The sequence below is a fragment of the Agelaius phoeniceus genome, chromosome 19 (genome assembly GCF_051311805.1).
Source record: "Agelaius phoeniceus isolate bAgePho1 chromosome 19, bAgePho1.hap1, whole genome shotgun sequence".
Taxonomy (NCBI): domain Eukaryota; kingdom Metazoa; phylum Chordata; class Aves; order Passeriformes; family Icteridae; genus Agelaius; species Agelaius phoeniceus.
In genome coordinates this window covers 1,371,756-1,393,074 of record NC_135283.1, presented here as the reverse complement: position 1 = coordinate 1,393,074, position 21,319 = coordinate 1,371,756, and the positions used below count along the sequence as shown (strand labels likewise).

At 51.6% G+C, this 21,319-nt stretch overlaps 1 protein-coding gene across 17 annotated transcripts in view; it reads right to left on the bottom strand.

Annotated features, from left to right (window-relative positions):
* Positions 1-13,092: 13,092 nt before the first annotated feature.
* SHISA6 (shisa family member 6) overlaps positions 13,093-21,319 on the bottom strand; it is a 166,970-nt gene continuing 158,743 nt past the window's right edge. For 2 of the 17 annotated variants that reach the window (XM_054645224.2, XM_077188510.1), the window contains one exon: positions 13,093-20,409. In XM_054645224.2, coding sequence (XP_054501199.1) covers positions 19,859-20,409 — 551 coding nt within the window. In that variant the 3' untranslated portion in view covers positions 13,093-19,858. The remainder of the gene's footprint in view (positions 20,410-21,319) is intronic. The other 15 variants (XR_013184815.1, XR_013184819.1, XR_013184811.1 and 12 more) reach the window with 15 other exon arrangements.

Here is a 21,319-nt window from a genome sequence, read left to right as displayed (position 1 = left end):
GTGCCCAAGGCCAGGCTGGACACTGGGGCTGGGAGCACCTGGGACAGTGGGAGGTGACCCTGGGACAGTGGAGGTGTCCCTGGGACAGTGGGAGGTGTCCCTGCCATGGCAGGGGTGGCACTGGGTGGGCTTTAAGTTCCCTTCCAACCCATCCCATCCTGGGATTCTGTGATTTTTGGGCAGTTTAACAACAGGGAACATGTGATTGCTCACTTTCACATAAAAGTGGGGCCCCTGGGGAGTGACTTTGCCATCACTGGAACAAATCCCACCAGGCATTGTCCAGACCCATCCCTGAGGGTTCTCTCTGCCTACCCTGGCCCCACTCCTTCCCCACTGAGCTCCCCACACCTGCTGAAGCCCAGCCCTTCCTTCAGCACAGCCCAGCTGGGCAAACAAGGCTTTAAACAGTCAGGTTGGTGTTTTGGGGTGCCCAGGGGACCCCAGCCTGGCTCTCAGCCTTTCTCTGCATCCGTGGGGCTGCTTTGGGCCTGACTCCTCCAAAGGTCTGTGGTCAATTGGGTAACTCCAGTTTGGTGACATTTTCCAAAGAGATGAAAGCCAGAGAAGGAAAATTGTGCTATTGAACACTTAATGTCAGGTAAAATTGACTGAACTCTCCCAGGACAGAGAAATGCCTTTTCCACAGCCTGGGAATGTTGTACTTGCTGCAGATTATAATTGGCAGAGGAGCACAGTTCAAAGTGGAGTCTTCACAAATGCTTTGTAGTGGTGTCCCATGCTCTGGGGTTAACCAGCTCCATTTTACTGCCACTGTTGCTCCCAGAGCAGAGGAAAACGAGGAGCAGGCACACAAAGGAGAGCCTGGTGGCTGGGCAGGAGATTGGCTCCACTGGGGCAAATTAATTGCAGCTATTCCTGGGCACAGGCAGTGCCCAGGGATGCAAATTCTGCCCGTGTCACTGCTGCAGTGTTTGCAGCACAGGAGTGGCTGTAACCTATCAGCAAGATGCATTTGTTTTCTAACGTGGCATTAATACATTTAATTAGCAAAGGCTTATTAGATTCATGTCTGTTATTATGCATTGTTTTTTAAATGACTGTAATTGCCCAAACAAATCTATAAATGTATTTACCTTGTTCATGGCTGTGAGCCTCATTTAAAAAGCTTTTAGGCTGTACAAGACGTTCATGGAGTTATAAGCAGCCCCTCTAATTGGAGTGCTGGTGTTCCTGTCAGTGGAGAGGGTGATTTGAGGCTGGAAATACTTTGTCCAAAGGCCAAGAAACCCACTTATGTGTGCAAACTTTGGGGTTCATTTCTTGGAAACTCCTAAAACCTTCATCTTGAGCAGTGCCAGGAGCCACGAGGAGAAACCCTGAGCCTGAATTTGGTATTTTGGTTCAGTGTTCCTGAGAATCCACTGGGAGCTGAGGTGAGGGAGGTGTCAGATGGGACAGCCCCAGTGCCTGAGCCCTCTGGTCCCTGGGAAGGGCTGGCTCAGTGCCCCAGCCTCCCTGTGGAAAATGCTGCCTTGGAAAAACCAGAATATTTGTAGCACTGTGGGAGGCTTGATGGAAGGCACATAGGGAAAAGTGGCTCGTGTCCATGAGGGAAGTGTTGTGCAGGTCAGCAACCCTGGAGGCCCTGGCACATTCAGGGCATTTTGAGGATAATCCCACAGAATCACAGAATTACAGAATGCCTGAGGCTGGAAAAGATCTCAAAGACCATCCAGGCCAAGCTGTCCTTGATCCCCACCCTGTCCCCAGCCCAGAGCACTCAGTGCCACCTCCAGGAATTCCCTGGACACTCCAGGGATGGGCACTCCAACCCTCCCTGGGCATTTCCAATCCCTGAGCTCCCTTTCCATGGGGGAATTCCTGCTGTGCCCACCCTGAGCTGCCCTGGCCCAGCCTGGGGCCGTTCCCTCAGTCTGTCCTAAGGCTGAGCCTGTCCCAGCTGTGCCACCCTCCCTGCTCCCCACGGCCCAGGGGAACCAGGCCTGCCCTGGGCAGAGTGAGGGGCCAAGGAGGAGGAGCTGAGCTGTGCCTAGCTCAGCTTTTGGAGGAGCTGGACCCCCTTGATGTGATGGTTCCAGGCTCATTTCTGGGGAGGAACTGAGGCCATTCCCTCTGTGCCTTCCTTTACCCACTCTGTGACAGTGGAGTAAGTCACCTGTGGCTGCTTTGGGTCCATTCAAAGGTTTGTCTCATAGAATCCGAGAGTTATTAAGGTTGGAAATGACCTCTGAGATGATCAAATCCACCCTTAGTCTGCTCCCTGCTTGGATCACACCGAGAGCTCGGGATCCATCAACTCTTCACCAATAAATGAGCGGCTTGTTGGCATTTTCCTTCCATTTGTTACCAAAATTGTGAAGCTTCAGACCCCCCTCCTGCCCCCTAATCTCACATTGTGCTCTTCCCTGAGAGATCCTCCCAGGAGGAGAGGAGAGGAGAGGAGAGGAGAGGAGAGGAGAGGAGAGGAGAGGAGAGGAGAGGAGAGGAGAGGAGAGGAGAGGAGAGGAGAGGAGAGGAGAGGAGAGGAGAGGAGAGGAGAGGAGAGGAGAGGAGAGGAGAGGAGAGGAGAGGAGAGGAGAGGAGAGGAGAGGAGAGGAGAGGAGAGGAGAGAAGAGAAGAGAAGAGAAGAGAAGAGAAGAGAAGAGAAGAGAAGAGAAGAGAAGAGAAGAGAAGAGAAGAGAAGAGAAGAGAAGAGAAGAGAAGAGAGAAGAGCTGGCACAGCACCAGTGCCAGGAGTCGTGCTGGGAGCCACAAGCTGAGCCTCATGAGATCAGCCCTCACTTCCCAGCACAAAAAGGCAGCACACAGGGCATGAGGGAATGAGGTTTGGATCTGATTACAGTGGAGAAAGATGTCAGCCCTGGAAATTAATTATCTGCTCTTCAAAAGGAGCAAGTTCTCCGAGTTAATGACAATTAGGAATAGAAAATTGTAGAGGGGGAAAGGAAAAGGAACAAAAGTGAAACATTCTCTACAGAAAGGTATTGGGAGGTAAAAGAGCCACAAGCAGGGAGGCAGTTTTGACTGAAAGCCTGGAGGGTGGATGGTGTTAGCAACTGCAAATAAAATTGAATGGAGAACAACTGCAAAGGGGAAAAAAGGAGTTCTTCACAAAGCAGAGCAGGAGGATGTGGGAAATTGCTGAGGGAAGCTGAGAGCAGTGGGAGAGAGCCTGTACCAGGCCAAATTCCAGTCCTGGGATTCCTTCCCAATGGGTCAGGGCCCAGCATGGCATGTGTTCAGCTCCAATCCCTGCTTTGGACAGACAGACAGCAGAGTCTGGTGGTTCTGAGGTGAATTTTGCATGTTGGGAGATGTTCACCTCTGCTCCTAAAGCAGGTGAATGAATCCCTCCCTCTGCAGCCAGACAGGGCTGTTGGCACCTCCTGGGCCCCATGCAGGTGTGCCCTGGGCTCCCAGAGAGATCCCTGGGAATCCCCAAAGCCCCCAGGTGAAAAGGCCAAATGGGATGAGGAGGACATGAGTGGAAGGCCACTAATGCTGGATTAAAGGCCAGCAAAGGCAACTGCTGCCAGACTTTGAGGCTTTGCAGGACTAGGGTCTCTCAAACAAATAAAAGATGCAATTCCATGTTGGGCTGACAGAGGTAACTGCACAATGGGCTTAGTCCAGGGGAGGCATTTCCTTTTATAAGGCATCGTGTGCTAATTATAAATAAAATACATAAAGCTGTAAAGGAAATAAAACTTCTCTTTGGGAAATGCAGAGGGAGTGGGTGGGGATGGCTGCCTGACAGGTCAGGGAAGGTGATTTTGGGGCTGATGCCTAAAGAGGCTCCCAAGAACAGAGGCTGGACAGGGTTAAAGGAATAAAGTAGGGATTTATTAAAAGGCCTCAAAGGATGCACCTTGGGCAGTGCAAGAGCCCAGGCAGGGCTGCACCCAAGGTGGGCCCAGGATGGACTCAGAGTCAGGAGTTTTCACCCTTTGATGAGTTCTGCTCCATTTCCACGCTGGGGTTCAGTGCCCAATCCCAGCTCCAGGGGATGCAGTCCCACCCTCCCAGGTTGCTCTCCTCCATTCCCTGCTGTTTGCACTTTTTGGGGCTGAGGCTGCAGCGGTGTCCTTGGTTCTGGGGCTGGAAAAGGATTGTTCTGTGTGCCTGAGCTGGGAGGAGACCTTGCTGACACTTTCTGTGCAGTTCAGAGTTATTGACCAGTGCACTGCAGAGCCTGGGAAATAGCAAAACTCAACTTTAAGGCATCAGGGCTAATTAGAAGAACCAATTGTGGCTCCACTCGGAGATCACAGAGGAGCCAGCTCAGCCTGGTGGTCAGTGAGCCCAGGTGCCAGCTCTGCCTGCCCACAGCTCTGTGCTCCTGTCCCTGCTTGCATCATCCAGGCCACTTTCCTCATCTGTCCCCTCTTGGGACTCATTTATCCCCAGCTTGTTTGGTGTGGAACATCTGGGCTGGGGCAGGGCCAGCATCTGCTGCTAAGGCAGGCTGGGCAGGAGGGACAGAGGGACAGGAGGGACAGAGGGACAGAGGGACAGAGGGACAGGGACCTGGGCACGTGACAGAGCCAAGGGTCAGCCCCAGTGCTCGGGCTGGGGGCAGCAACAGGCAGCACCTCTGCAAATGAATGAGCCATTTGTGTGCCAGCTGGGATCTCCTCGGGTGCAGCTGACCTCTGCAGCTGGGAGCAGAGCCAGGAGGCAGCAGGATGGAGCAGCTGATGCAGATGACAATAAAACACCTCTATTAACACTGACAAAGCAGGAGAGTGGAGAAGTGCTTTGTCAGGAGCCATCTCTTCGCCCTCCAGGAGCACACAGAGCTCATTTAATGTCTGGTTTAATGTTAGGCTGTGTCTAAAGAACAGGCTGAGATTGCTGTGAGGGAGAGCTTCCCCCCAGCCTGGCCATCACCTTTGCTGGCTCATCCATGGCCTTGTGATGAGCTGATCACAGCATGGCAGCCACAAGGGTTCCTCCAAACATTCCCTGTGGCCCCATCCTCAAATCCACCCTGAACCCTTCCAGCTCTCTGTTGTGCTGTACACTGTGCATGCATAAGAAATACTCATCATTATTTGAATAATGTATGATCTCCAAGACATCGTGGCAACCAAAAGGGTTGCACTGGGAAATCAAGATGCATCTGGCTCCTCCCTGGAAAAGAGAACAGCCTGAGGCATTCCATTGCCCACATCCATCTCCAAACAAGGCAGCAAGCCAACGCTCCCAGCCCTGCTGGAGGATTGTTCTGTTGGTTGAACCTGCAGCAGAAGAGCCTGGGTTTCAGGGAGGTGGATCAGCAAGGCAATGAGGAAAAGGGCAGCCCTCAGGGAGATCTTCCAAAGCTCCATTTGTACTGGGAAAGGACAGGGTGGCTGGCAGGCCTGCTCTGCTCTCGGGGAGGTGACAGCTGCCTGCAGACCATGTGTAAACCCCAGAGAGGATTTTGGTGCTTGCCCAGGTCATCCCTGCACTTGGTTGCCCAATATTTTAGATTCCACAGGAAATTAATCCCCCCCTTGTAAAGAGTGGCCAGGACAACCTGTGAGGGGACTCGTGGAGCATGTGGGGTCAGCTGGGCTGAAGGATGAACATCTCTCTCTGCAAGGCCTCTTGGGGAGCTGAGGATGCTCTGGCAGTGCTCTGGAGCTGCTCCAGGCAGCAGAGTGGTGGGTAAACCATGCCGGACCAAGGACACAACTTGAGATAACTTTAAATAATTAAGACTGGGAGAATTTATTAGTTCTGTGGGTGCTTGTTCCTGTATCATCCTTCCTGGGAAAGATCTGCACATTTTTTCCCTCTCTGAATATGCCTGGCTTCAGCTCCCAGGCCCTGCTCCTGTTGCTTTTCCCAGTTTATTGAGGAGCCTTTCAGAACTTGGTGTTTTTCCACATTAAGCTGCTCTGTGTTGTGAGCACATTGTCTTTCAAGTGTCTCCTCAATTAGCTAAACAGGTTGAGGTTTTAAATCCTTCACTTCAAAGTGTTCTCTTCCACCCTCAAATCATTTTTATGGCTCTTTTTGCACTCGTTCCCTTTTTATCATCCCTCTAATGTGTGTGGATGGCCTCAGCCCGTTGTCCCCAGGGGCTGGAGTCACCTCCCTGCCCTGGGAACATCTCAGAGCAGAGCTGGCTGCCTTGCTGCTGAGTCACGGTGAGTTATGGTGCTGCTCTGACCCCTCAGTCCAGGCACTGCTGGCACTTTGGGATCAGCTGCAGGGCCCTGCCAGAGCACCAGGGAGCACAGGAGAAACTGAACAAAACCTGTGTGAGATGGGAAGGGGATCCTGCCGTGCTCAGCACCCTAAGGAACAGCTGCTCTGTGTGCTGTGACCCCTCTGCTCTGGCTGTCCCTGCCATCCCCAGTGCAGCTGAGAGAGAGGCAGAGTCACAGAATAAAACAGGGATTTATTCAAAGGATCTCCTCCATGGATCCACCTTGGGCAGCACAAGAGCCCAGCCAGGGCTGCACCCAAGGTGAACCAAAATGGTCACAAAATGAACCCAAGATGAACCAAAATGGTCCCAAAATGCACGGCCGGGCACGGGGTCTCTCCCTGGGATCAGTTCTGCTCCATTTGCATCTTGCAGTTCATTGTCCCATTCCAGCTCCAGCCCATCCAGTCCCATCCTTGTTTTTCTCTCTCCAGCCCACGGGGTTTGTGCTCCTGGGCTGAGATTTGGATCATTTGTCCTTGGTGCCCAGCTGGAGCAGGAATTGTTTTGTCTCCCTGCTCTGTGCACAGAGCTCACCATCCCCTCATGTGAAGCTCAGACCCACACACTAAAGCAGCACAGAATGTGAAAAATACAAAAACTAAAACCTGAGGCATCAGTGTCAGCACCAGCCTGAGCTTCCAGGGGTGGAATGACCATTCCACATCACCCCCACTGCCTGGGTATCCCCTGGCTAAACCTCCATCAGCTGCTTTAGGGCTCCTCTGTTCCAAACCCTCCATCAGCTGCTTTGGGGCTCCTCTGTTCCTAACAGCCCCTCTGTGAGGGCAGTGCCTGCTCTGAGTCCCCACACCTGGCTCTGATGGGAAGATGCAGCCAGGGTGTCCTGGAGAGCAGGGCAGGCTGTTCAGGCCTGGGGACACATCTGGGTGTGGGGACACATCTGGATGTGGTGGCTGCATGCTTTGGCCATGTAGAGTTTATTTAATTACAAAGCAAGGAGGTGGCTGCCAGTGGAGACAATGAGAAATTGTCCTGTTTTACATGGAGAGCCTTTGGATTCCAGCACAGAAAACCTTTGAATTCCAATGCAGCAGAGCCCAGACAGTGACTAATAAGCTCTTCAACAGGTGCTAACTTGAATTTACCTTGGGAAAAATACGTGCAGTGGAAGGCAACTAATCAGATAATCCAACATTTGACTAAATCCCTTTCTTGAACTCTTTGATCTCCTCAATTAGCTGCTACCAGGCTGCCTTGGAAAAAATACCTTCCAACAGAACAGGGCTGGGTGAAAACCATGAGTTAGCAGCCCCAGTGCTCAGGGCAGGGCCAGGAAGGGGGGCAGCAGGTCAGACACAGCCTGGCCTGGCTGGGGGAGATGGAGACACTGCAGCTGCTGCTGCTGGAGGCTCTCCCTCGTCACCCACAGCAGCATCTGCTGCTTTCCTGCCACCAGGCCTGGCCACAAAGGTGGCTGTGCCACTGAGATATTTTGTGAAAAATCCCTTTGCCAGGATTTCTTCTCCTGGGAAGCTGGGAAGCCTCATCTTCTCCCTGTTTTGCTGCTCTGGAATGTGATTTGGAGAATTGTTTACCCAGCATGTGAATTGTTTTAAATTAATGACCAATCCCAGCCCAGCTGTGTCGGGACTCTGGTCAGTCACAGGTTTTTATTATTCATTCTTTTCTAGCTTTCTGATGTATCCTTTCTCTTTCTTCAGTATAGTTTTAGTATATAATTTATAATATTATATGATATAATGTAATGTAATATAATATAATATAATATAATATAATATAATATAATATAATATAATATAATATAATATAATATTTATATTTACAATATTTACAGCCAGCTCTGCATGTCCCCAGGCCTGTGGGAATCCACAAAATCAGAGGGGGTTGGGGAAAGCTGCAAAAAGCAGCCTCAGAGACAGCAGAACTGGGATTGGAGCTCAGCAGCAGCCATGAGATTGGTCAGCAGAAAAATTATGTAAAAAGTAGAAAAGCAAGGACAAATAGAACAATGGTCTGTGTATTAATGCTTGTCTAGAATAACTTCCTAAGCTGCAGAAAAGTTTATCCAGTGAGATATTGGGGAGTTCTAAGCTCAGTAATGGAGCTCTGTGCATTGTGTTTGAAGGCTCACAAGCAGGTATTGTATTTGAAATAAGCAAGCATTGTTTAACCAAAGGTACCTGTGCTTACAGTGGTTGGATGGAACTACTGTCAATGTGCTTTTGCTTTGTGGGATTGGTCACAAAACTCCTAAAGTGAGTTGTGACATTGAGTTCTGTGTCTGCTGCCTGGGATGTGAGCTGAGGGCATCTTCCCATTGTCATAGCCATGGAATGAGGCTGATGCTGGAAAATCAAACAGCTCAAGGCATGTTCCCAGCAGTCCTGTCCCATTTGTGATTTGTACAGAGCTGGTGACAAGGCCAACCTCCCTCCAAGAGGGCACAACAACCCCATGGCCACCCCACTGCCAGGCATTCCTCATTTACCCACCCCAGAGACTGGAAGCAGCTCTTCAGCCCCATGGAGGGGATGTTTCTGTGCAAACACAGCCTCCAGGAAAGCCTGGGTAAATGCCTCTTTATTTTGCTCACAGCAGGCAGTGCAATTTGTCTCTAATGAGCACTGAGGCTCTCTGCTATCACTCAGAGCAGTCACTCTGGACTCTCTGCTTGCATGCAGGGGGCTCAGGGGGGACCTTGTGGCTCTGAACAGCTCCTGACAGGAGGGGACAGACATGGGGGTCAGGCTCTGCTCCCAGGGGACAAGAGGGGAGGGAATGGCTCAGGTTTAGATTGGATATTAGGTTAAAACTCTTCATGGAATGAGTGCTGAGCTCCTGAGCTTTGTTTGGATCCCCACAGGCGCTGCCATTAACCCTGCACAGCCCCTGAGCAGGGCCAGCTCCTAAGGAGCTCTGGGGCAGCCCTGTGACCCTAAACCACCTGCAAGGCCCTGAGCCAGCCCTGGGCTGCTTTCTGACCTGATGCAGCCTGGTGCCAAGCAAGGAGAGGCAGCAAGGTGAGCACAGGAACCTTCCTGGCCACATGTGGGTGACAGGGACACACGGAGCAGGTCACCTGTGAGGTTTGTCCCCCCTCAGTCCCCCAGCAGCCTGTGGCCACTGCAGAGCTGAGGCTCTTCTGGCAGCAGCCGAGCTTTGTCGGCAGCCCTGAAGTTCAAATTCAAATAAATAAGAAAGTGCTTCAGATTCAGAGAAATAAAGAAGTGCTTCCCGAAGCTGGAGGCAGAACAGAAGAGCTGCTACCTGGCATTTGGACAAGGAGAGAGGATGGGGAGCTGCATCCTATCCCCAGAGCGCTCCTGACTCACTCTGTGCCTGGCGTGAGTCACTTCCCAAGGTCTCTCCTTCCAACGTCCCCTCTGCTCTGCAGGCACTGGAAATGCTCCTGAAAGCTCTTCCAAGCCCCATTCATTATTAAATGCCTTTGAGTGTGTGACTGCTGGGGCAGAAACACCTCGTGGGCACAGATCCCTCCTCTGTGGGCAGAAAACAGCCCGGGGCTGGAAGGGAGCCTCGAGTGACAGCAGGAGCGGCTGAGCTGTGCAAAACAGCTGGGAGGAAGGTGGATTCCTGTTCAGAGCATCCCTGTGGCAATAGGGCAGTGCTGGCAGCCTCCCAGCATTTATTGGAGGCACACATCTCCCATTCTGTGTCTCCTTGACAGTTTTTTTGTTTCCCAGGGCAGTGGATCTGGCCCCAGCTCTCAGCAGCTGCCCCTTCTGAGCCTGGATTAAAGAGATGTTTAATACCCTACACTTTTCACCCCCTAAAAGTGCTTATCTGCAGTGACCCTGTCACCTCAGCATCTCACTTTGAATTAAAATGCTGAGCTTTGTAAAAACCTCGTTGAAAAGCATTTCCTCAACTCTGTTTAGGGCTGGAATGCTTTTCCACTCAGACATCCACGTCCACCCTGCTCTGGTCCCTGCAGGTCTGAGAGAACTGGTGGCATTAGGACACCTCCTCTTCGAAGGACCCAGCCCACCCTGACTCAGAATTTCCCTCTTTTGTTGCTCTTTTCATCCCAAATTCTTTGCATCTCCTGAAACTTCTAGCAGTGACAATTTCAGTTTTGTCCCTGGATTGCTGAGCTCAGTGTTGTAGGTTGTGTGTGGCCTTGCCCTGGGTGCCCAAACACCCCTTGAGGTGGCCCTTAGAGTCTGAACCCCTCTCTGAGCTCCTCCTTTGCCACCAGCTCCCCCAGGGATGTGCAGGGATGAAATTCCCCCTCAGATTATCCAGCAGCACAGGATCCAGGGCTGTGGGAAAGGTGGAACTCATTGCACCTCCCCTCCATCCTGCCCGCCCCAGTGGGAAGAACTTCAGAGAATTGATTGGAGATTGTTTGACAGGGTCTGCTTTTTTAACCCCACACTGACAGGTGTTAATTACCCTGTAGTCCTCAATTTCCTCATCATTTTCCAGCATCTTTCCAGGGCAATTGGGAGCAGAACTAATCCTTAGCTTGGGAATCATTCCTGGTTATTTTTTGCTGGGGCCCAGGAAGAGTGGCAGAGCTGCTGGGAGGATGTGACTGATGGAGTGGCCGCTCTCACCTCAGCAGCACCTCTGGGCCCTCCCAGCAGTTTTCCTGCATTCTGTCATTCCAGGAATGGGCACAGTCCTGTCTTTTTTCATGTGTGGGCACCTCAAGCCTTCCCAGGTGCAGGAATTGCTGCTTTGGTGATGGAATGGCTCTGAGCCAGCGCTGCTGTGACAAAGGGACACCAGGGCCCTGCTGTGGGAGTGACAGTGGACAAAAATTCACTTTTATTGTTCCTCAGGTGCCTCCCATCATTCCCATCCTTCCAGGTAAGGGTCCATCAGCTGCTCCTGTTCTCTGCTGCCTCTGGGCCCCCCCTGAGGCTCCTGCAGGGTCACAGGGACTGCCCAGCCTGTCCCTCTGCTCAGACCTGCCCTGTGCCCCATTCCCAGGGAGGGATCACAGAATTAACCAGGCTGGAAAAGACCTTTGAGGTCATCAAGTCCAACCTCTGACCAAACGCCTCCTCATCAAGTGAACCCCAGCTCTGGCTCAGCCTGGGACATCCCACCACAGCACCCAGGGTGCTGGCCAGGGGCTCCTCCTGTCCTGGCACAGCCACCAAAGTGTCCCTCTGGTCACACTTAGGGTGTCCTGCCCTCACCAGGGGTGGTGCCAGGCTGGTCAGGCCACCAGAGCCACCACCAGAGGGGCTGAGAAGGTCACCAGTGAGGCCAGGGAAGGTGAATTGAGTGAGCCAAACCGTGATCTCTGCACCTGAGTGCTGCCATAATTAAGAAAGGGGTTGGGAGCAGTGGGATTTGCTGTCTTTTGAGGTAGGAATTAGTCCCAGCTTCGTCTCTGTCACCACTTGCTCTCAACACCACAAATCCTGACGTTCTCCTCAATAACTTTTATGGCAAGTGGAGAAATTAGCTAATTCCCCATTGCTCCATCCCCTCTTATTAGTGCTACACAGAATTGGGTAATTATGAATAGAACTGCCAGGCAAAACGAAACTTCTCCCTGAAAAATGCATTTTAATCAACTCTGCTGGGTCCACGTGCTCCTTGGGAAGTGCTGATTGTGCCTGCCTGGCTGAGCTCTGCCCACACAGGACACCACAAGCCTTGCCAAAGGGCTGCAAGAGGGCCTTGGTCCCTCTGGACCCAGCCTGGAAGATGAGGGTGAGCTTTTCCCAGCTGGATTTGGGATTTCCCTGGGATTTAGGGAGGGCACCTCAAAGCTGGTTTGATCTACTAAAGTTTGATCTACTTAAGTTCGGTCTACTAAAGCTGAGCAGCAAAGTAGCAGAAAGATACAGAATTATTGAATGACAGAGTTGGGTTGGAGGGGACATGAAAGATCATCCATGGCAGGGGCACCTTCTGCCATGCCAGGGTACTCTCAGCCCCAGTGTCATCTTCCTACTCATCCAATGTCCAGAATTCTTTGGGTTGGAAGAGGTCTCAAAGATCATCCTTTTCCACCCCTGCCATGGCAAGAACACCTCCCAGTGTCCAAGGGACACCTTCCACTGTCCCAGGCTGCTCCAAGCCCCAGTGTCCAGCCTGGCCTTGGGCACTGCCAGGGATCCAGGGCAGCCACAGCTGCTCTGGGCACCTGTGCCAGGGCCTGCCCACCCTCATGGGGAGGAATTCCTTCCCAATATCCCTCTAAACTTCCTGTCACTCCATCCCTTGTCAAGAATCCCTCTCCACCTTCCCTGTTGGCTCCACTCAGGCAGTCCCAGCCAGCTCATCCTGAAACCTTTATTTTTCCAAGTCTGGGCAATCCCAATGTGCCAAATACTGAAAACAGAGCTTGGGGCTTGGTGAGTGAGTGGTGGAGAGGTGACAACCTCTGCCCCACACAAGGCAGCAGTGGGAACAGTCCCTGGGGGCACCAGCAATGTGAAATATGAAATTATACATTTCCTTCACAAAAGGCAAGGAAAAAATCCCTGCCATGGTTCCCAGCTGGGCAGATTGGTAAGAAAGCCCAGGTTCAGAAGTGGTAGAAATAAAAGTTCAGTTTGACCCCTCTGGGGTGGCAATGGGGGCTGCTCAGCCAGACCCACCCTGAGCTCCTTGGAGCTTTCACGTCCTGGAGAGGTAACGAGGAAAATCCTGGGTTTGCTCCACTGCCAAGGGCAAAAGCAAAGCCCCAGTGGAAGCCTCACCACCGTGGGACATTCCACAGGTTCCACCTTTGCAATTCAGGGCTTTCTAGATGGAGAAAAAGTCATGGTTTATGGAGGCAAACTTAAGGAAGGGCAAGGTTAAAATAAAATCTTCCAGGCTTGTGAGACAAAATTGTCTCAGAGCAAATGGTAATGTCTCTCTGCTCCCCCTGCTTTTTCCTGGCAAGATGATGAAATGCAGTAAATAAATACATAAAAATAATGAGTCTTCCAGACCTTGCAGCATTCATTTTAATAGATGCTATTTAACTACACACAGAATCACAGGTATCTACCTTTCAAACGCTGGTTACAAAGATTGGGAAGGCTGCCAAGAAAATGGCTTTTATTTCCCCCCAATAGATATCAAAAAGAAACAATTTATATGTTGAAATTGCCTTTATTTTTTAATCCATAAATAGTTGTTACTGACAAAAGTGGAAAAATCCTTAAGACTCTAAATTTTACTAAACTGATAATATTTTTGTTTACAGTACATACAGAATGTGCTTTTACAGGTAAGTATAACAACAAGAATAATACAGAGAAAAACAGTCAAATACTGCTCATCTTGAAGCTTGTTTAATGGTTAACCAAGAGTCTGTGCAAAGTTACAGATACAAATGTACTTCCTCTTCAGTACTACTGTATAATAAACATGGAATCCATAAACTGGGCTAAAGCACAAAAATATCCACTTAACCCCTCTTAGGAAATATTGTCCCCCGAACTAAAAATGTTACAGTAAGAAGTGTCTTTCTCAAAGCCAAGAAATTCTTGCTACAAAAATGTCTCAGGGGTTTGCGGGCGGGCGGGAGCGGCGGCGGAGCAGAGGGTGAGGGGGAGAGGCTCCTCCCGGCACAGGGGTGGGATGGAGAGCTCCAGGGACGGAGAGAGACCTCCAGGGATGGGATGGAGAGTTCCTGGGATGGGAGAGATCTCCTGGGACAGAGAGAGACCTCCAGGGATGAGGAGAGACCTCCAGGGGTGGGAGAGACCTTGAGAGGTGGGATGGAAACCTCCAGGGATGGGGAGAGACCTCACAGGATTGAGAGAGACCTCCAGGATGGAGACAGACCTCTAGGGATGGGGAGAGACCTTGTGGGATGAGGAGAGACCTCCTGGGATGGGATGGAGACCTCCAGGGATGGGGAGAGACCTCTAGGGCTGGGGAGAGACCTCCTAGGATGGGGAGAAACCTCCCAGGGATGGGAGATATCTCCAGGGATGGAGACAGACCTCTAGGGGTGGGGAGAGAGCTTGTGGGATGAGGAGAGACCTCCAGGGATGGGAGAGACCTTGAGAGGTGGGATGGAGACCTCCAGGGATGGGGAGAGACCTCACAGGATAGAGAGAGACCTCCAGGGATGGAGACAGACCTCCAGGGATGGGATGGAGAGCTCCAGGGATGGGATGGAGACCTCCAGGGATGGGAGAGATCTCCTGGGATGGGGAGAGACCTTCCAGGATGAGGAGAGACCTCCAGGGATGGGAGAGAACTTGAGAGGTGGGATGGAGACCTTCAGGAATGGGGAGAGACCTCACAGGATAGAGAGAGACCTCTAGGGATGGGAAGAGACCTCCTAGGATGGGGAGAAACCTCCCAGGGTGGGGAGATATCTCCAGGGATGGAGACAGACCTCTAGGGATGGAGAGAGACCTTGTGGAATGAGGAGAGACCTCCAGGGATGGGAGAGACCTTGAGAGGTGGGATGGAGACCTCCAGGGATGGGTAGAGACCTCACAGGATAGAGAGAGACCTCCAGGGATGGGGAGAGACCTCTAGGGGTGGGGAGAGACCTCCAGGGATAGGGAGAGACCTCCTAGGATGGGGAGAAACCTCCCAGGGTGGGGAGATATCTCCAGGGATGGAGACAGACCTCTAGGGATGGGGAGAGACCTTGTGGAATGAGGAGAGACCTCCAGGGATAAGGAGAGATCTCCAGGGACAGAGAGACCTTCTGGGACACAGAGAGACCTCCCGGGATGGAGACCTCCTGGCAATGGAGAAAGGTCTCCTGGGATGGAGACCTCTTGGAATGGAGAGAGACCTCCTGGCATGAAGAATCCTGGGATGGAGAGAGAACCTCCCAGGATGGAGAGAGACCTTCTAGGATGGAGACCTGCAAGGATGGAGATCTCCTGGGATGGAGAGAGACCTCCTGGCATGGAGACCTCCTGGACATGGTGTGGGTGGCCACGGTGGAGACCCGGGGTGCTGGGAGCAGAGATCTCTTTCAGATTAACACTGACACACTCAGACAGCCCCATCCAAGTCTCCCCTGGCCTTGGGTGAAGCACATCTGGCTTTTCCCAGCTGGGATCTGGGCTCGGGAGGGCACCTCTCACCTCGGAGAGCTGGGAATGATCCCTGCTCCCCCCTGCCTGTGGACACACAGCACAGAAGCCAACACGGGCTTATTGCTAACAACACTCACTAGGAAATATTTAAGCCCCTTTCTCACACGTTTTCCTTCTTTCACTCAGCTGAAACCCACCTGGACACAAAATCTGTTCGTGCCAAAGGTATTTCAGCAGAGCCCCTCCTTCCAGATTAAGCAGTAAACCTGAAACTAAACTAAGACAAGCTATTTCTCCGTGAGCTGAAGATGGCAAATTGATCACAAATAGAACACGCATCTCAAACACAACTAAAGTTATCCTTGTTCCATGGAGATTTTGTTTGTGGTGGTGGAAGAAGATGAGGATGTCTTCCCAGCTACCGGGAACTACAAAAACCTGATGCCAAGCTCCTGCAGATTCCTGGTGGGAATGCTTCTGACAGAACAGAAATGTGCACGTGGGAAGCTCAGGTTCCTGGGAGCAGCTTTGCAGCCAGCCAGGCTCAGCAGACAGAAATTAAATCCAGGCCAGGGAAGGAGGGCTTACTCCTGGACAACTGTCTCTGTTTCTTCCCACCCACCCCCATCCCCAAGTAACAGATCATCATTTATAAAAGGAACATTAAAACATTGAAAAATATTTCTTTTTTTTTTTTTCCCTTAAAACACGGTTTAGTGGCATTAGAAGGCTTTTTATGACAAAGATTCTGTTCCGTGTGGTGCTGTGTGTGGTTCATTAAAAACATTTTCCACATTTCAAAGAATGATTCAACACAGTTTGGAAGCTTCAGTTGGTACAGGGTCAGTCAGAAGGTGTTGATTGCATTTTACAGTATGTATGTATATATATATATATTTGTATCTATATACACATACACAGAGAATTGTATAAAACCCAGTGCAGCCATCCAGGACGTGTTGCTGCTCAGGGAATGCAAATAATTATCAGCTTGTAGGAAATACTATAAATTTTCTACATCCCCCTTCCCCAGTCCCTGCACATGCACTCTGGGAACTGGACACTCCCCAGGTGTTTGTTTGCACCTGTGGGTGGACAAAATACAGATCAATTCTTCAGAGTATATGAGATTCATCAAGGCAGGTTCTATTTTACTGTACAGAGGAATGTGGCTGCTCCCCGCTTTTCTCCTGAGTGCAGGATGTTGTGGTGACTCAGACACGAGGAGAAGGAAGCAGGAAGGTCCCAGGGCAGGGAGCAGCGTCCCTTGGAGCTGCAGCCTGCCAGGACCCTGCCCAGGAGGAGAGCAGGGGGAACCTGGGCAATCCCAGCCCAGCACTCTCCCCCTGGGCACAGTGGATGTGGCACATCACACAGCACGAGTCAGGACAAGGACAAACGAGGTTAACAAAAACGCTTTGCTGCTCTACAGTTTCTGTTGTGAGAGGGTCTCAGAGCACTTCACAGACCCTGTGGTCTGAGCCCTCCATAGGACTGGGAATTCCCATTATCATCCCATGGGAACTGAAGTGCTGGGGACCAGCTGTGGGTGATGACACTCAGTCCCAGACCGAGTGTTCTTTCAGTGGCAAATCCTCTGAAGGAGGAATAAGGGAGGAAAATGACCTAAGGACACCTGTGAGTGCTGAAATGCCCCTGCCCCATCCACCAACACACAGCACACAGAGTGAGCTGAGGGAACACATGGTGGCATTCAGGGCATGAGGAAATTTGCTGAAAATTGGTGGTGGCAGAGTCCCTGAAGAGATTTGGCCTAAAAAGGCTCCTTGTGGGACATATCTGCTTGAAACAGTTGAGTGGGTGGAAAAAAGACAAGGAAATGAGGCTGAGAGATTTCTCTGGAGGATTCTTGCCCAGGTAAGACACAAAAAAAGCAGAGGCCTGTGATATTTGTTAGCCACAACAGGAGAAGACACAGAGGTCAAATGGCCCCGCTCAGCATCGGCATGGGCTGCTTGAATGAAAAAATCCCAAATTTGTATCTGGTCCAGCAACTTCTTAGCTCACAAATGGAACATTTAGATGAGGAGTAGAGCTTGAGACACACAGCTATGGACATGGAAAGAGAGGAGTGTTCACCTACCCACAGCCTCCCACGTCACCTCTTCTCCAGCTCTGCCACCACAGCTCCTGGAGACTCTTCAGTGGACTCTGCTCTCCACAGTGTTCAGATCTCCCTGGCTTTGCTTGGCCCAAGGGAGAGTGGAAGAGCCCCAGAACCTCAGCAGGGGCTGCCTCCCCATCTGCTGTGAGAGCTTCTCTTCTCTGCACACGAGTCCCACCCTCTGGCCTGTGGGGAGGTCAGCAGGGCAATGTTTTCACAGGGATTGTCTTCTGGGAGGAGAAATCCAGGGGCTGAGCCGAGGAGCTTGGAGGTAGTCAGGGGAGAGTAGTGTCCATCGAGGGAGGGGGCAGGAGACGAGCTGTGAGCCTGTTCTCTCCCATCCCTCCCGTGCCATGGACTGCCACCCTGATCCACAGACAGTTCTGGTTGTTGCCCAGAGTGATTTTGCCCAAGGCTGCAGGATCTGACCCTGGAGACTGTTATTTATGTATTTATTTATTTATTCCCTCCCAGCTCAGTTTCCGTCAAACAAAGCCCCAGTAACCTCTGACTGGTGGAGTCCTTCTCAGCACAGTCTCCATCAGATGGGGCAGGATAAAGCTCTGGAAACAGGAGCAGCTCCAGGACAGCCTGGGAAGGAGAAAGGCCACCTGGACACCCCACTGAGGCCCACCTGTGTGTCCCACTGGGGTAAGGACGTGCTCCTCCTGCCTGCCCTGCACCAGACAAATCTGGTGCTGCACCAGAGCCTCCACAGGAGACTCGCACTCTATGATCATTGTTTGCTACAGGACTTGGCACAGTTGGGCTGGGAATGTCATTAAGGCCAGGAGGTGGGAGGTATTTGAGGGGAGGGAGGAGGGCAGAGCAAGGTTCAGGGATGCCTCATGAAGAGTTGTGTAGGCAAAGAGTTGTCATGGGGACGTGGGACATGAAGAGAAGTTCAAGGGATGTGCTCACAGCCTGAAGTCAGACATCACCTCACCCCGAGGAGGGAGCGTGCCTGCCCTGACCCACGGGGTGTGTGCATGTGCTGGGGCCTCAAGGGCACACTGGGGACAGTGTCCAGTACCCACAGCTCCAGCACCAGCTCTGGCTGGCCTTCAAACCCTCTGAGACCCTTTCCTGGCTGCGGAAGGGTGTTCTGGTGGGAGTCGGTTCTACAGAGTTTGGTAGGAACAAAAATCAAAGGGGGAGGGGGGAAAAATGAAAAGAAAAATCAAACCCAAATCTAACAAAAAACCAAAGCAAAGCCCAATCTGTCTGGAAAGCCAAAGGTGAAACCCTCTCAAATTCTGGACCCACGAGTCTATGTTTTAAAGATTTTACAAATATACAGTATCTAATTAGCGTTATATCAGATATACAACATGCCCATTAATTATAATTATGCTGGATATATAATTTATATGCATGAAATGTAACTGTCTTCATGGTTAGGATTGGGACTCAGTGGAATTGGAATTTGGAAGGTTTTCTTGGGAGGCCATTGCGGGGAGAGAGAACCATGGAAAGTTACCGACCTGCTTTTCGGTAAACAGACACCCTCAGCCTTGTGCCTCTGCTAAGGGCTGGAAAAAGATTTGCTACATATGGATTCTAGGCTGTGAATGGGAGGAGAAAACGCTCAGAAACAGGGGAACTGGGCCGTGGAAAATGCTATAGGGAAAAGAAACTTCTGGGGAGAATCCAGGCTCGGTGAGAGGCGCGGCAGCCTCGGTGGGGTCGGGAGCTCCCCCAGCACAGGTCAGCAGTGTGGAGCTGAACGGGTTCTGCTGCTTCAGGTTCAGCAGTGGCGAGAAGCTGGAGGAAGAGAAACCCTCTTCCTCCTTCCTATTTACATGTTGGAGACACCAAGATACTAGAATGAGTGGAGAAAAGGGTCTAACAAGCGTTTCAGCATATTTGTGCTTATTGAACACATCAACCCCACTACTTCCTACACTGAGAGAGCAGGCGATTTGTAGGCACTAGTATGTTTTTTATCTTATGAGTATATTTAGTATAAACTAAAACTTTATTTCTCAGCCAGGCTATTCTTGTCCCTAGATCTGCCAGTCCCGAAGGAAAGTCTGCCCTTGGATTTGCTCCAAGGGTGACAGAGAACAGATGTGTGGGTGCTGACGGGCGTCGAGCAGCCTGGGGCTGGCCCCAGCAGCCAGGACTTCCCTACTTGCTACAGAAAGGCCAAACGTGAGGGCCAAGAACGAGGCCCCTTCCTGCCAGGATTGTGGGGGGAGGCTGCATTTCCTCCTCCCTGTCTCAGGCTGCTTCTCCTTGGAGCAACTGAAAAGTCCTGAATTCATGGAAACTATGGGATAATGCAGGTGAGCCCTTGGAAGGAGCCATCGATTACTATGGCTTTCTTTGACAGAAACTGATGCACACCAGGAAATTCCCTCTGTCGTCCCTCACTAGTGTCTGACTGCCGCTTCAGTTCTTCCTGTGTCACTGATGAAGGGGTGGCTTTAAAAACAACGTGGGTGGGACTGCCAGAGAAGTCTTTGCAGACACTGAGTTAGTAGAGGTTACCTTGGCCTATAAGGCCACTGCAGAACGGGGTGCTGTGGCCACCCCAGTCCTTAAGGAGTATCTACAATGCACTGGGTCGTGTCAAACAGTCACCTCGGTTTTGCTGGCGGTGCGGTAGTGGTGGTGGTGCCCGGGGATGTAATGCAGCTGCTCCACCGTGTTGTGCCGGCGCGAGGCGAACGCTTGGCGCTTGGCCGAGGTCGGGTTCATACCCAAGGTGTTGTACAAGTTATTTGAGGCACTGGGATGGGAGTGCATTTTTGACATCCTGTAGCGATCCAAGACCGGTGTTGACACAAAGACGTCGGTGTGTGACAGTGCCCTGGACATGGACTGCTCGGGGTAGGCCGAGCGCTCCGGGGACAGCAGCGGGTCCTGGGAGTGCAGGCGCTCTGCCGACAGCAGCTGCTCGTCCGACAGGATCCGCTCGTAGGACATGCTGAACTCCTCGGGCATGATCCTCTCCGGGGACAGCACCCTGTCCTGGGACATGGCCCTGATGGGACGGCGGGGCCTGTCCCGCTGGTTGCCCTGCTGGGACATTTTGATGACGTTGATGGGCAGCGTGCCCCGGGCTGCCAGGTCGGGCAGGTGTCTCCTCCTCATGTAGTACTCGTCAGCCTCTTTGTCAGCTGTGGGGAGGGAAATGAGAGGTTAGAAATGTCAGAGTGCTGGCCCAGGCCCTGGTGCTGACTCCTGGTGACGCCTGAGGGACAGGTGGACATGCCACAGGTGTCACCAAGGGCTGGTGGCAAACAGAGGAGTGTGAAATGCATGGGGACAGTGTAATTCCCTGGGCAGTGCACCCCACACTCCTCCATGTGGAGGCCAGGCCATGGTACGACACAATTCACATGAGTTATGGAGAAATTCCCAAATGTCACCTTCTCAAATTGTCACATTCTTCAAATGTCACCCTGGGAAAGAACAGGGCAGGTGACAGGAGCAGGTGAGGTCCCTGTTTGAGGACATGCACATCTCACCTCTGGCCTTAGACTTGGCTATTCTCTGGATCCCACGAGTGACCTCATCACATTTTAATTGCCACATTTAAATATTTGTAAATGTGATCACAAACCAGGTTTGCTGGTCTCTGAGACACTGAATCACCTGCCTGAGGTTTCATTTCCCATTTTTATAATCGACCTTGGCTGATAGAATTTATCCCATGGAACGTTTCTTGCTCAGTTTGCTGCTCCTGCATCTTAAACGATCTCTTTGCTGCTCTGAAATGCAGCACACACCCCCCCCCCACGCTCCCACTTTCCTTCTTTTGGCTTTGAGAGGAATGCTGTGGGCTCAGAGAGGATGTTGGCTACTGCAGCTGTATCGTGATGGATCACTGGGATCCTACAGCCAGCAGTCTGTGGGTTTTATGCACCACATTGGAGTTGAAGACAACTGGCTGCTGGTCCCACGAGCCAGAGCTCATGTGGTGGGTGCTGACAGCATCCCAGAGCTCTGCTCACAAAACACCAGTTCAGCCAAGCCCTGCACCACCCTGTGCTTGGCCATATCCCTCACTTATTTCCTCACCCCCTG